This window comes from Chaetodon auriga, chromosome 13, assembly GCF_051107435.1.
Source record: "Chaetodon auriga isolate fChaAug3 chromosome 13, fChaAug3.hap1, whole genome shotgun sequence".
NCBI lineage: Eukaryota > Metazoa > Chordata > Actinopteri > Chaetodontiformes > Chaetodontidae > Chaetodon > Chaetodon auriga.
In genome coordinates, this window is record NC_135086.1 from 16,304,345 (window position 1) to 16,318,572 (window position 14,228).

The following is a 14,228-nucleotide window of genomic DNA, read 5'->3' on the forward strand; positions in this document are numbered from 1 at the left end:
TGACTCATGATATTGTTAATGTGTTGCCCCCTTGTTGCAGCGATTTTCTTCCTGCATGTTCTGCTAACAGGGTTAGTTTCCCTCAGCAAACCCTCAACAAATCGACATTGCATGGTGACCCGGTGTCTGGGTGACTGTTGCTATCTCTGGCTCATGCTGGACAATATTTCCTATGTCTTTTGTGGTTTGTTGTGAAACAGGTAACTGTTTCATCTCTAATTCCATCAGGAGTAGGAAGCCCAAGTATAAGAGAAGTGCTCTGATAACTTGAAATAACAAGAAAGATTCATGAATCACTCGTGTTAAGTAAAAATGTTAAATTTAATGGAGGTGAAAGACATTTTCAGAAATCAAGAAAAAACAGGTTCATCAATGCTGTCACAGCTTCAAAATCAGGTACCTATCAATTAGTCCTTGAGTGGATCTGGAAGGGTACAAACTTAAAAAGCCTGGGGATGGATACGGTGAGGGAAGGACAAGTAGTTATGGCTTGTGGTTCAGAATCGTCCTGAACGTTCTCTGTCTCTGGAGCGACGTCTCTCGTGGTCACGGCCACCTCCTCGTCCCCTGTCCCTTGAGCGAGATCGCCTCTCTCTCGATCGAGATCGAGACCTATGACGGCTGAGGAAGTGAGGAAGGAGTGATTATGAACTGCTATGAAACAACTACACGGGCAGGTTTACTCAAGCGCCTGAATGTAAATGTCATGAATATGTTTGTACCTCTTCCTCCGGCGCCCATAGAGTTCTCTCCTCAGTTCACGTGAGATGGGCTTCAGATGCATGAAGTTACAGAAGCCTCCACGAGTGCATTCCCTATGGAGACAGGGCAACTCGGAAGAGTTAAAGCAGAGAAAAATAACATGAAAGAAGCATAACTGAGGCATTTCACTAACAGTAGCAAAAACCTTTCAAAGAGCAGTTGCAACAGATAATCTTAGGTTTGCTGATGTGGAGAAATACCAGCTTAAAAAGTGATTTCTAGTGTATGTGCTGCTAATAACAGAGACTTTGAACAACTGCTTTTGGTTGGAACCCATAAAAATCACTGAAAATCTTGAAAAGCACTGGCAGCTAATGCTACATCATTTACTGACTGGCAGGCTCACCACTCTGTTGGTGTTTGTGAACAGCAAACGCAAGCAATCCATGCTAACTTTTTAAATATCAAAACAACACAGAGTGGTGTTTCACTCCCTAAAAACATCTTTGGCAGAGCACACAAACATTGGCTTGTGATGCATGTAACAGCCATTTTGTAGTTTGGCTAACGAAATCCATGTTGATACAGTTGATAAAACCTGAAAATGAGAAGGACTGATCATGTCCTCTATTTTATGGGAGGAAGTGGCCACAGGCAGTTTGTAGTGACCGGACACTGCATGTTTTAAGGGGGCCCTTGTTGCAATGGCACACACTGGGTGACACAGGCAGGTCCTACATCTTTAAGTAAAAATAGCATGGGAGAGTCCAACATTTATCTTGTAAAATTGTATTTCATTAATGATTATTCTCTCTCTCTCCCTGTGTGTATATATGCTCGATCCTATCACTTGGAACTCACCCCATTTCATACTGGCGACAGCAGGCTTCTCTGAAGTCTGTGACAGGAGAGAGCTCAGCGTGGATGGGCTGTCCATTAAACCACCGATTATTCAGATCGATCACAGCCTTCTCTGCGTCCTCTTCATAACGAAACTGGAAAGGACCATCAAGAGACAGATAGTGTAGTTTAAGACACAATCACCACCTCTTGATCGGAGCTAAAAACATTAGATTATAGTATTATAGTAGTGCATTACAGGGACGGAAGCATTTGCAGCTTTTAGACTTAGTACCCACCTTGACATACACATTTCCTACTAGGTGGTCCCCAAGGTTGTCACATACGTTCATTTCCTCCACCTCACCGTACTTCTCTTCCATCTCTGTGAAGACCTCCTGCAAGGATGGCAGAGAAAAGTTAAGCGTGATGTTTTGTTTTATTACACATTGCAGAGGTGAGATACAGCATATTAATTGCTGAGCTTTTGAGGTGCTGGTAGGCAGATTGTGTTACCACTGGACAGAGTCAGACTAGCTGCTTCTGTTTGTCTTCAGTCTTTTAGCTTAGCTAAGCTAAGCCAACCAGCTAGTTAACCAATCATATAGATATGAGAGTGGTATCAATCTTTTTATATTACTTTCCACCAGAAGATGAACAAGGGCACCTGACAAAATGTCAAACTATTCTATTATCAAAACATATTATAATATTATATAACATTACTATACTGTTATACAAGTCAACATTCAGAATGGAATGTTACCTCAAAAAACTCGTCATAGTGCTCCTGCATTTCCATGTCACTGATGGCACCTAGTGGTTATAAGACAGAATGATAACAGCAAAAACAAAACTGAACATGGATAAAAAGCATCATTTCTGTGTTACACACACACTGTATGCCTATTTAAAACTGGCATAATACAGACATAAAATACACGTATGATCAGAGAAAATTATACTTCTGAGGACAACGGACCCCCGTCATGGATTCAAACACTTACAGGTCAGACCATCAGCAGACTGGGCACTGTTTTGAGGATTCCGGTAAATGTTCAGGAGCGCAATTGTCTGAAACATAGAAACTTTCATTTTAGGGATGACTTGTTTTGATTAGGCTATCAAATGTCTTTTTTTATGTAATGTCACAAATGTGTGAATAGCACAGGTAATTAAACAGTCAAATGCCCCAAACTACAACAAAATAACAGATTGTAATGCACACAATTCAGATTTCAAATGCAGTAAGACAAACCACTATCAAAAAGACAAAGTGCCTGAACTGATCAGAGGCCTACTGAAACATTTTAAAGTACTGATAATCAAGCTCCATCTAGGAGAAACCTCCTACCTTACTATGAATTTGACTGTATTTCTCTGTATTTACAAAAACATCAACATACAGAACATGTATCTTTGTATATGTTCCTGCCTGAATGAACTCATGGAGCAGGTCATATTGATATTACTTTTGATTTATTGGTGTTATTGACTGCATGTTTTTTCTTCACATTATGTCAAAATGGTCTACAGTGACCTTGTAAAATATGCATGAAAGATCATAAAAAAGCCTTCAATCATTTTCACTTCTTAAACTATTTTTCAGATCTAACACGACACTGAGAACTGAATGTTATGCTTAAAAAAAAGTTAAAATATTGTTAATAAATTGATTATGAAGAGGGTCTCTAAAACGTGTGTTAAGGCAATTTTCATTTGACTTAAGAAAAATATTGTCTTCCCTTATCTGTTTATCTATATTAGGTCATTTTAGAACAAAAAAATAAATGAATGAATGATCTTACCTGGCTGAATGTTGGCTTGTTGTGTAATCTAGAGCAGCGGTCGCCATGTCGGCAGGCACCAATTTTAAAATAAAAAGAGCAGTTGACCCTGGGGAAAAAGAGGTAATAATGAAGGTACCATAAAATCCAGACATAAAAACCTAAAATTCTATCGGAGTTTGTCAGTGATGTGGGGGATGTGGGGGAAAAAAAAGATAGCCTATCCAGTTAGGCAAATAAAACTGTTTTCATGGGATTTGAATTTGGATTTGGATCTACATCATTCGCCAATTCTTTTTCCAGACAGTCGCAACTATCTCCCCGACGTCACAAACAGAATGTACCTCAGTAAAAGTTATGAATGAAACAAACTGTGCAAAGTACATTTTCCAACATGGGCTCCAACACAACAAGCTCTGGGAGCCTGAAGCCTCGGCTCTCCAGGGTGGGAGTTATGACAGGCTTACAAACATCCAGGGTAAAACTAGGTAAACATGCAACATGACATTTCGCCCATGATCTTCAAACTGGACCATTTCTCCAAGAAAATCAACAAATGTTGCATCAAACCAGCTACAACTACACATACTTATTATGTTGTCAGATAAAATATGAAACTGATTTAATAATAGTGACAACCTGCATATAGAACCTGGCTAAGTTTACCTCCTATTGTGATTTACCCTGTTGACTATTTAACTTTCAGACCTTGAGCTTCTACTGTTAGACAAAAAGATGGTTTTGTGGGAAACATAGTTTTAAAACATGAGTATGAAATTAAAAAAAAAAGATTTGATATTGCACCAAAAATCAGATATCCCACAAATATCTGTCTAGGACTGAAACTGATTAATTTAATATCCATTAATCTGCCAATTATTTTTAATCAATTATTCATTTTGTACATCTTTAAATTGCTTGTTTTGGTCCAACATTTAACAACCAAAACCTTAAAACCATCAAATATGACTAGAACAGCAGCAAATTCTCACAATTCAACAGCTGGAACTAGCAAGTGTATGGTATTTTGGTTTGGAAATTACAAAGTTTCCAGTGAATTTTCTTCAGATGGAGAAATCAATTAACTGACTCCGTACTTAAGGTCTTGTCACAGCAATAACAAGGTCACACTATCCTCCCTTTGGGGTAAATGGGCTGAACTAGAACTGAATTTATTCTGTGTCAATTAGGAAACAAAGAAACTTACTTTTTTTTTTTTTTTTGGTAATATGTTCAACCATCATCATTTGAGTAGGGGGTTGACCAATATAAACGACCATTACATCGCAAATACTCTGTCTCGTCCGGAGTTTAGTTTTTAAAGTTTAGTGTCTTGGTTTTCAATTTACAGAATGGAGATTTTAATGGGGGCCGACAGGAAGTGTCACCGAGCAACAGCGACCGAAGAAAGACGAGTTGCAGGAGAAACAGTAAATGGGTTTTCAAAGTAGAAAGCGCAACGATGCATTGAGCAGTGACATGCTCTCATTCATTAACATTACTTTTAACTCAATTACCCACACAGTAGATAACACAGTGATGTGAAATGGTTGGGAATGGAGTGCAGTTTGTTAGCTTAATAACTGTGAGCAGCTTGCTTAGTTTGTGTCTATCCGTGAATTTCCCGCTGTAACAAAGGCATGGGATTCGGAAAGTAACTAGCGTTAGCTACCTCGAGGCTAGATGCTAATGTAACGACATTCATTTACCTCCAGCTTACTTCGTAAAGTGATTGAAATTAAGAAAAGTAGCTCGTCACGACTGTTTTGTTTTATCTTTTTATTTTATTTTTCTAATAATCATACCAGCACCGTTCGGCACCCAGACGCTGCAGCAGCTAGCAGTCGCGCGGTATTACTAGCTTGTTAGCACTAGCTGTTTAGCTGTTGCTAAAAGCAGTGTAACGGTACCAGCTACAGACTGTAGACATCACTATATAGAGTGCTACTAGTCATAGCGGACTTTGGATGAAATAGGTGACGAAAATGTTTTAGTAATCAATTAAATGAGCGTTAACTACTTACTTATCTTTCTCTGTCCCAAAGATGGACGCCAGGTACTCTGCCATCTTGGCTCCACCGTGTTCAATTGGCAGCAACGACGACAAGACTTCCTTCCTGTCTCCTTCAGAATGAATGTGTAATCTCCAGCAATAACAACCAACAAAATCAGAATTTTGGCACAAAACCTCCACAAATCATATTACCATTTAGCATTTAATCAAGGACACCTGGACGACCTAATGCAATTAAAGACAACATCCCTATAATAATAAAACGCATTTTAAAGCTCATATATACAGTACTAAAACATTACATATAAAGTGTATTTTTTGTTGACACTGTCTCTGTAAGCTTAGGATTCAGTTGTGTTCGTTTTAGAGTGCAGAAATCGTTGTCATATTGGTGTGTATATCAAAATTCTCTGTTAGCATGTTACATCCTCATGTTTTCATTTATACCGTAGTGAAAACACAAGACCCTCAAAGTCAGCCAAAACTTTGTACAGTGGATGGATTTTTGAGACAAAATCAGGTCTAAATGACTAAGGCACATGTCAAAATACCCCTGCTAGCCTATTCTGCCCTCATACTATCTTTTGATCTGTAGTTATTTAAGAAAAAAAAAAACGCAGGACAGAAGTTAACCCACTGTGCAATGGCGATATTTTGTTCATGGCACAATTCATTTATGAAAGCTAATTTATGTCAGATATCCTCACTCTATCATTAAAATCATAAAGGGCCAAGAAAAACCAGTTGATTAACAATCTATTATGTTCGGGCTTTTGGGTTTAAGTGTAAAAGTATTCTTCTGCATCCATGCTTTTACATTACTTTATAAGCACTTAACAAATCGCCGCCCTTATTTTGAAGGCAAGGTACTCAAAGCGGAAACACGCGACAAAATCGGTCATTTCCGTCTCGACCATGAGTTTCGAAACAAGAGTTGCTTTCATACAGTCAGCTGCATACATACAGTCAGAAAATGTTTCAGTTCTGTTTGAACAAAGGCCTGTTTGCTGAAGCTGAACGGACAGCCATGAAAACTGAGTATAAAGGCAGCTCTTAGAAATAAATATAGAAATATCAACGCAGCATTCAAAAACACCTCGAAAACTGCTGGTAGCACCATGTAATAAATGTTGTAGTAGTAGTAGTAGTAGTAGTAGTAGTGCCTGTCCTCGAGTGTGGGGTCAGTTTTAACGGAATGGCATCAAAACAAGGTCCTTTAAGACCATTTACAATTTGTTAAAATGTTCATAATGTGGCAGTATGTTAAATTGAGAAGACCACCAGGCTGACTGTGTCCGTCTCATGAAAATGAGAAATGTAACCATGTCTCCCATTATCACATTATTAAAGACTCAAACAAGACCACTTTGGTTTCATCCAGAGACGTTTATTCAGTAAATCTGTCACTTTTGTGGATTTCATTTGAGAGAATGCAATCCAGTGTAGGAAACACAACCGCAAATCATTTACAAAATGCCATAATCACATCTAGAGACATCAGTTTGCCCTCCAGATAATATTTCATAGCAGATTAGCAGAAATGCAACAGTACAAAATTACCTGTCACAATAAGGGTCCTGTCCATGAAAGGGTCTGAAGATCAGGGCAGTGAAGAGGCAATGTTTGTTTCGTCATCTCTTAGAATATGTGTTAGTGAATATCACAGTTTGCTAGCCTATTCTTGACAAGTCTGCGAGAACAAGTAAGTGACTACCCATAAAAATGTGTATTACTATAACCATCACACCAACTTAACCCATCACAGAAAACACTGTATTGCAAATCAAAGGCTGGACTGAGAACTGGACAAAGGGCAAATCCCCAAAGCTCCACACCTAGGCCCCCCACCAACCTGTCTGTATGGTAATTATAGAAATGGTTAGGGCCCTAAGGCGGCCATTACATTTTGAGCAAGTATTGAGGCTTAGTAGAAGGGCTGTGTGTCCATTTGCCATCTTTATTGTGTTTTCATGGGGCAAATTCTTAAAGAACGGAAAAGCAGTTGTCTAGGACTCGGGGGAAAATGTGTTGGGGGAAGCTGAATAGGGACACACAGCTCTTTTTGCCACAGGGCCCCCTAGTGGGCTAACCCCCCCTTTGCTAATATTTCAAATAGTTGATTGTAGTTGTATATAGATGAACTATTGGCTTGATTTTACAGATCCTCCCCGTAATTGATTGTACTCATTCACTAGACTCTTTCTTTCCACTTCAACAGCTTACAGGAAACACGAGGAACTCAAAAATAAAAATAAGTGGTGGATAAAGGACACAGGATGTTAGTTATTTGGTGGAATTAATGGGGCCGTTTGTGAAACAACAAGGCATGGCTAATCAACTTCACATGGATGACAACCATGACTTTTAAATTCATGGGAAAACGCGTTAGTGTACTTTATTTAAAACACCAAACACATCTCTTGTACATACGCACGCACGCACACACATACTCCATTCATTTAGTGTAACTGTCTTGCCAGTTAGTCTCCGCCCCTCCTCTGAGTGTGTGTGTAGTTGACCAAAAACTTGCATGATACGACTCGACTGTGTGTGAATTTTGGCTGCTTGTCTACCACACTTGAAGTATTTCAACATCTTCCAAGGCCTGAATTTTAAGAGGTATGGCTCTTTCGAAGATAGATACGCTTGTTCCACAGAAAGTGTACTAATTTGTGGTCGAGTATGGGGGCCTGTTCGTCGTGCTTGGATTCTTCCCGCTATTTTGTAGCTAGCTAGCTAGCTAGCTGTTGTCGATTCCTATTTAGCTGAGTGGGAAGAGGCCGCCTACCTCCAAGCAATAAACATAGTCAGGGAGCATTAGCCAACTTCCTCTAATGCTAGGCTAACACTGGCTACTACGGCGTCGATGGCTGCTCTTGGTGCTTTCTCATTATCTGGAAAACAGAAATAACGTTAGTTTCCTTAAGGGCAAACTCGGTTATAGCAGTTCAGTGTTAGCTGGGCTGCTAAAAGTGAAGCTGATCCGACGCAGTGAAGCAGGGAGTCTGCCGCGGCGCTGATCACCATCCAGCCACAACAACACAGTGCGTATATATCCTGAGACGACAAAGCTACTTTTTAGTCCAAACCTCTCTGTATAGTTGTAGTTTGTGTTTGACCGATCGCCATTTCAGTGTATTAGCGACACCGTAGTTGCTCGCTGGTGGTATTTTTCCTCTGAAGCTTGTATCGTAATTACCACGGCTGCTCTCGGAAGTCTTGCAACGCTGTAAACCTTAGCCAGGATTTCCGGCTGCTTTCCATTTGCCCTATGCTGTTTTGTTTCCGTTTATTCTATTTCCGTTTTAAAAGTTTTCTACGCGCAGAGTTAAAGTGTGATATAACAAAGACTTGTTAAAGTTATGAAGCGCGATGCGTTTATGGGATATTTTCTGCGTTCTTTAGCACGCGGGGACCAACGGTTGTGTAATGGGCTGCCTCGCCCCGCGGTGCATTCGCTTGCAAAATTGTAGCTAACTTGCTTCACTGTACGCCAGCGATAGTGTACCGACACGTGTAGCCTGCTGTATAATTCTTAGTTTTTCGTGTTTTTCCAAAATGACTCCATGATGCGTGATCATGTGTGGTCATTATTTTTGATAACTAATGGCCTATCAGTTGGCCTTTAGACGCCCAAGCCTCGCCCTCGAGTTGGCTAACGTTAGCAGTTCGAGCAGTCAGTGAACTGTCCCAGACGACCAATGAGGAGTCGAGGCTGAAAGGCCTTTATGACAGAGAAGTGCTGGTTCATATTTACACCATGGCCCCGTTAACCCACTGACACTGATTTTAAACACGCTGAAATATTGTCTGTCGTTGAGACATCGACTCTTCACACTTTCTGATGTCTTCAAGTTGTTTGTGCCGCTAAAACCTTCCATTACAAAATAATAATAAAATGTCAGCCTTTTTTCCCTGTCTTATGTCTTATTTGAAGTGAGCAAAGGTGTATTTGTACTGTTTGATGAAATTATTGTGCAAAAGTTAGTTTTTTATTTAAAAAAAAAAAAATCTTTATGGCATTAGAAGAACAAGAGTCAGTTAATTGATTAGATGATCAACAGAAATTCTTGTTGTTGAGTCTTTTTGAGCAAAAACACCATTTGATACCATTTCAAATGTGATCTTTTGTCATTTGGCTACATTAATGTAAATGTAATATTTTTGGATTTTGACTGTTGGTAGTATGAAAACAAGAAACAACATTTGATGACATCACCTTCGGCTGAAAACTAAATGATGCTTTCATGGTACTTTTCTAAAATCTAAACCTATGTAGTAGTAACTTTAACTACATATATGTAGTTTATTGGGCTACAACTAACTGTTATCTTCATTATGTAATCTGATGATTGTTTTCACAATTCATTACTGAATTGCTTAGTTTGTGAGATGTCAAAAACAGTGAAAAATGCTCATTATGATTTCCCAGAGTTCAAAACAACATGTTCAAATGGCTTCTTTAGTAGTGTGTTGAATAGAATTCAGGGGCATCTAATCAAAAGGGCCCATTGTAGTTGACAGAGTTTGTGCAGGGATTATAGACTGCTGAATGAACACCTCGACAACAAAAGAGCACTACAGTTTAGGGCTGCAATGAACATTTATTAGTGAGAATCATCATCAGCTAATCTGTTATTTAATTGTATTATTTATGCATCCATTGGGCTCTGAAATGTCTGAAAATAGTTCCCTTATCTGACCAGCAGTCCCAAAGTATTCAGTGTACAATAATAAACGGAGAAGCAGAAACTTCTTCTTGAGAGGCAGGAACAAGAGAGTGTTTGGTATTTTTCTCTTGATAATTGATTGAATTAATGATTGTTTCAGCGATACTATAATTTTTTACTGTCTCTGTGAATGTATTGTCAGATGTTTTGCTTATAATTTTTCACTACATTCTTTATGCCGGTTTTGGATTGTGTTATGTTGTAAAGTGGTAAACCAGGAACATTAACAGTGTAATTGTTCCTTTATGGTGTGTTTTTTGGTCCTGTTATTATGTTGTAATATATATATATGAATTACAGTTGAGCCTCTGTTTCATCACTTTTCTACAGCTTGGCTCGCTCTTCATCAAACAGAATGTCTAAAAGTGAACCAGAAGAGATGATAGAGATTGAGATCGATGAACGGGAGAAACAGGAATGCCTGGAGGAAGGGTAAGCAAGATGGTGGTAATTTGAATTGAAATACTCTGGCACATGCAGCAACTACACATTTATGTTTCTTTTCCCTCTTTTACCTTTAGTGTTGAAGAGCAGACCATCACAGCATCAGATTTGATTCAACAAGATATCGACATCAATGAGCCCATTGGCAATTTGAAGAAGCTTTTGGAGCCCCGTATCCAAATATCACTGGATGCATACGACATCTGCTTACAGGACATTCAGGTAACAGCATACATATGGATGTATGGGTGTATCAAAGATCTCTGTATGATTCTGTGATTTTGTTGCTGTTGCCAAAAAAAAAACAGTGTTCAAGGTGGTAATGTGGATCTGATAGCCACCCCTTGAAATGCAAAGTATGTTGAGTTGTCTTTCTCATCACCTCTGATTCAGCTTACATCTGTTGTGTTCTGTTTAGCTTCACCCTGATCACAGCCTCTTCGATCAGGGAGTAAAGACAGATGGCACAGTGCAGCTCAGCCTGCAGATTATAACCAAACCAGGTACTCATAAGGAGCATCAGAAAATGTATTGTTGCTGTTCGTGTCCAAATTCAGATTTGGACATACACGCACCAACCTCCCTCATGTTGTGTTCTTTCCCTTTACAGGTGAGGAGAAGTTGAACATTTTGGAAATTGTGAAGCCAGTAGAAACAGTGGAGGTGGTGATTGATCCAGATGCAGCAGGAGAAGAGGGAGCTCTGGTGGAGGACGGTCAACTCATTGCTGTAGAGCGATCTGGCCTGTCCGACGAGACGTCAGAGCAGGTTACACGGTGGGCCGCGGCACTTGAAGGCTACCGCAAAGAGCAGGTTCGCCTGGGCATACAATATGGTGAGGAACATTTTAATACAATACATTACTGTGGGAAAAACAGTCCTTAACGTGTTGGCAAACACATATTGTGTTGGTGTTCAAGGTTTCTCTCTCTCTCTCCCCAGACCCTGTGCTGTGGACAGCTGACCAGGTGATCCACTGGGCTGTGTGGGTAATGAAGGAGTTTAACATCGACGAGATGGAAATAGGCAGCATTCACATCCCAGGTCGAGAACTCTGCGCATTCAGCCAGGAAGAGTTCCTTCAGAAAGTGCCCAATGGAGAGATACTCTGGAGTCACCTGGAGCTCCTACGCAAATGTACGTCAGAGTTGTTTCAGGTTTTAGGAGTGTATGTGCTGGTCTGTACACACTGGTGATGTTCAACAGTGTGCTTTAAGGAGTTAGCTGAGGTCAGAACAAAGGCTCTAATCTCTTGTATTTATTTCAGATGTGTTGGCGAGTCAGGACCAGTCTGGAGGGGACGCTACTGTCACCATCGACCAGCGTAAGTGTTTTATGGAAAAATCAGCCAAATGGGCAAATAAAGCAACTGAAAATGTTTACACTTAAAGGTAATGTAGAAAGGCGAATCCTAGAAATTGTCCTTTTCTTGCAGATTGAATATCTGTACTTACAACATAGTGGACAAGCTCCATCCATTTTACAAGAAATGAGACAATAAAGTAATCCAAAAACCCAAGCAGTAGCTCTGATGATCGATTCTGTTCATCTCTAACTTTTCCATCTGTGTCTCCAGCTGTGCAAATAATCCCGGCTCAAGTGAGCACACCCACTGCCATAAAGGTGTTGAAGCAGAGCCGAGGCCCCAGAACTCCCCGTATTTCAGGAGGGGAGGAACGCAGCTCGCCTGGAAACCGCACAGGTAGTCCTCACTACACACAAGGACTCCGTACGTTGTTATCTAAGCAGCTGATATGTTTGGACAGCTTGAGATCATTGACCAACATTCAGGGAGGGTTTTTCTTTTAAAGCTGACTGCTATGTTGTTTTGCACAGTGAACAGCCAGGTGTGCACAGATGTGACAATAGGCAGAGCTCCAAGCTGTAACAATTGATCTATCAATCCGTATCAGTTGATCTAATGAATCAACTTTATTGATTATGTTTTTTTCCTCTCGAATGTGAGATTTTTTCTTTGTGCTATATGATGAATAAACTAATTATATTTGAATGGTGGACAGTCATGTCAGATAAAATAAGCTCTCCTCTCTTCTGATATTTTATAGACTAATCAATTGATTGAGAAAATAATGGGCAGATTAATCACAAATAAAAGTAATAGTTTGCTGCAGCTCTATTCCAAGCCCTGCACAGTGTTGTGGTGCAGTGTTTTTGAAGGCTAATTCATCTGTTAGTTTATGTGAAAGTAATTTTTATGAGTCTTTGTAACATGTTACACTGAAGGCTGTGTTTCTCTTGTGCCAGGCAACAATGGTCAGATACAATTGTGGCAGTTCCTGCTGGAGCTGCTGACAGACAAGGATGCAAGAGACTGCATCTCCTGGGTGGGCGAAGAGGGCGAGTTCAAACTCAACCAGCCGGAGCTTGTAGCACAGAAATGGGGCCAGCGCAAGAACAAGCCCACTATGAACTACGAGAAACTCAGCAGAGCCCTCAGGTTTGTTTCTTCTTGTTCATTTTTTGTAAGACTCTGGTTGCTTACTATGGCACTGGTATGTAGTTGGAGAGACAGGGAAAAAAGTGTTAGCGTCATCAGTACCGCACAGGCTGACACATCCTGACTTTTAGTCCTTAGCAGGGGTCAAGCTCCAGAAACACTGGATCCCACATTTCCCACAATAGCATCTTTACTCAACCTTCCTCCCTCACTCAAAACACCCACATCCTCCAAACTCCATTTTCTAACACAGACTTTCTGTTAAAAACCTGTTAAAAAGTAAAAAACAAAAACCATTTGTGAAACAGGTGTACTGCTACAACCTTATTGGAAACATGGCATGATTAGTTTCACGTGAGAACACACTCTTAAACTGTATGAATTTCTTTGGGCTTTGTTTCAAGAGATTCTGACTTTAATATTCTCTTGCAGGTATTATTACGATGGGGACATGATCAGCAAGGTGCAGGGCAAGCGCTTCGTCTACAAATTTGTGTGCGACCTGAGAACTCTGATTGGCTACAGTGCTGCTGAGCTCAACAACCTGGTGACCGAGTGTGAACAGAAGAAACTGGCTCGCATGCAGATGCACGGCATTGGTCAGCCCATCACTACAGTGACCCTGGCCACCACGACACTAGACAAAGACAGTTGAAGGACGCCGCTTTACAGTGCTCTCCAGCTGCCACAGGCAAACTCCACTCTCCACCGCTGACCGGACATCAAAATCAAATTTCTTCTTTTTTTTGACACAACTGTGTTCATCAAGCACAGAAATGCAACGCTGATCCCCGATCAGTGTGGAGTAACAACTTTTTTATTGTCTTTGCTGATTGATTCAAGTTAGACAGAGGCAGGATAAAACATTTTTTTAGCTTTTCTTTAACGCTAACTGAGAGGAGAAGTGTGAGGATGCGAGGGTGAGTGTCTGTGATTACAGAGAAAAGCTGTTGTGTGTGTGCGCGTGACTGAATGCTTGAATGCGTGAGCTTTGTTGTAATGCGTCCCTTGTCTGTAGTTTAGGATCATTTCCACTGTATATACCGGTACTTCATGTTTTTGATAGACACAAGGACAAGTGTATTTTCATATTTTCCATTTTTAGAGGACCTGTTTTGTATTTTATTTAGTGTTTGTTCCCTAAATTGTTGGACCTTTTTTGTCCACTAGGGGGAATAAAGTGGCAAGCATTTTTCTTAACTTCTGTGATTCAGTCATTTCTTCATGGAGCTTTGAAATGTAAATATTTACAT

At 40.1% G+C, this 14,228-nt stretch overlaps 2 protein-coding genes across 3 annotated transcripts; one reads left to right on the plus strand and one right to left on the minus strand.

The window, feature by feature from the left end:
• Window positions 1-302: 302 nt before the first annotated feature.
• u2af1 (U2 small nuclear RNA auxiliary factor 1) lies at window positions 303-5,414 on the minus strand. The gene is made up of 8 exons (XM_076746157.1): window positions 5,354-5,414; window positions 3,351-3,438; window positions 2,550-2,616; window positions 2,309-2,358; window positions 1,842-1,940; window positions 1,564-1,697; window positions 723-815; window positions 303-621 (listed from the first exon to the last, which is right to left on the minus strand). Exons 1-8 carry the CDS (start codon window positions 5,395-5,397, stop codon window positions 498-500), a joined length of 699 nt encoding a protein of 232 aa, XP_076602272.1. The 5' UTR covers window positions 5,398-5,414; the 3' UTR covers window positions 303-497.
• A 2,418-nt stretch (window positions 5,415-7,832) lies between these two features.
• gabpa (GA binding protein transcription factor subunit alpha) lies at window positions 7,833-14,173 on the plus strand. Of its 2 annotated transcripts, none has more exons than XM_076747291.1 (10): window positions 7,833-7,962; window positions 10,404-10,505; window positions 10,595-10,739; window positions 10,936-11,020; window positions 11,128-11,352; window positions 11,460-11,654; window positions 11,785-11,841; window positions 12,094-12,219; window positions 12,783-12,975; window positions 13,408-14,173. In XM_076747291.1, the coding sequence occupies exons 2-10, from the start codon at window positions 10,429-10,431 to the stop codon at window positions 13,628-13,630; spliced, it is 1,326 nt and encodes a 441-aa protein (XP_076603406.1). In that variant the 5' UTR covers window positions 7,833-7,962; window positions 10,404-10,428; the 3' UTR covers window positions 13,631-14,173. The 2 variants fall into 2 exon arrangements, with proteins under 2 accessions (XP_076603406.1, XP_076603407.1); XM_076747292.1 differs by lacking the exon at window positions 7,833-7,962 and adding an exon at window positions 8,107-8,387.
• The last annotated feature ends 55 nt before the right edge of the window (window positions 14,174-14,228 follow it).

Coding starts and splice junctions, on each gene's coding strand:
- u2af1 (XM_076746157.1), bottom strand. CDS start 5,397: ATGGCAGAGTACCTGGCGTCCATCTTTGGGACAGAGAAAGATAA. Junction 3,439..5,353: donor TTTGGGACAGAGAAAGATAA/GTAAGTAGTTAA, acceptor CTTTTTCCCCAG/GGTCAACTGCTCTTTTTATT. Junction 2,617..3,350: donor ACAAGCCAACATTCAGCCAG/GTAAGATCATTC, acceptor TCTATGTTTCAG/ACAATTGCGCTCCTGAACAT.
- gabpa (XM_076747291.1), top strand. CDS start 10,429: ATGTCTAAAAGTGAACCAGAAGAGATGATAGAGATTGAGATCGATGAA. Junction 10,506..10,594: donor CAGGAATGCCTGGAGGAAGG/GTAAGCAAGATG, acceptor TTTTACCTTTAG/TGTTGAAGAGCAGACCATCA. Junction 11,021..11,127: donor GCAGATTATAACCAAACCAG/GTACTCATAAGG, acceptor TTCCCTTTACAG/GTGAGGAGAAGTTGAACATT.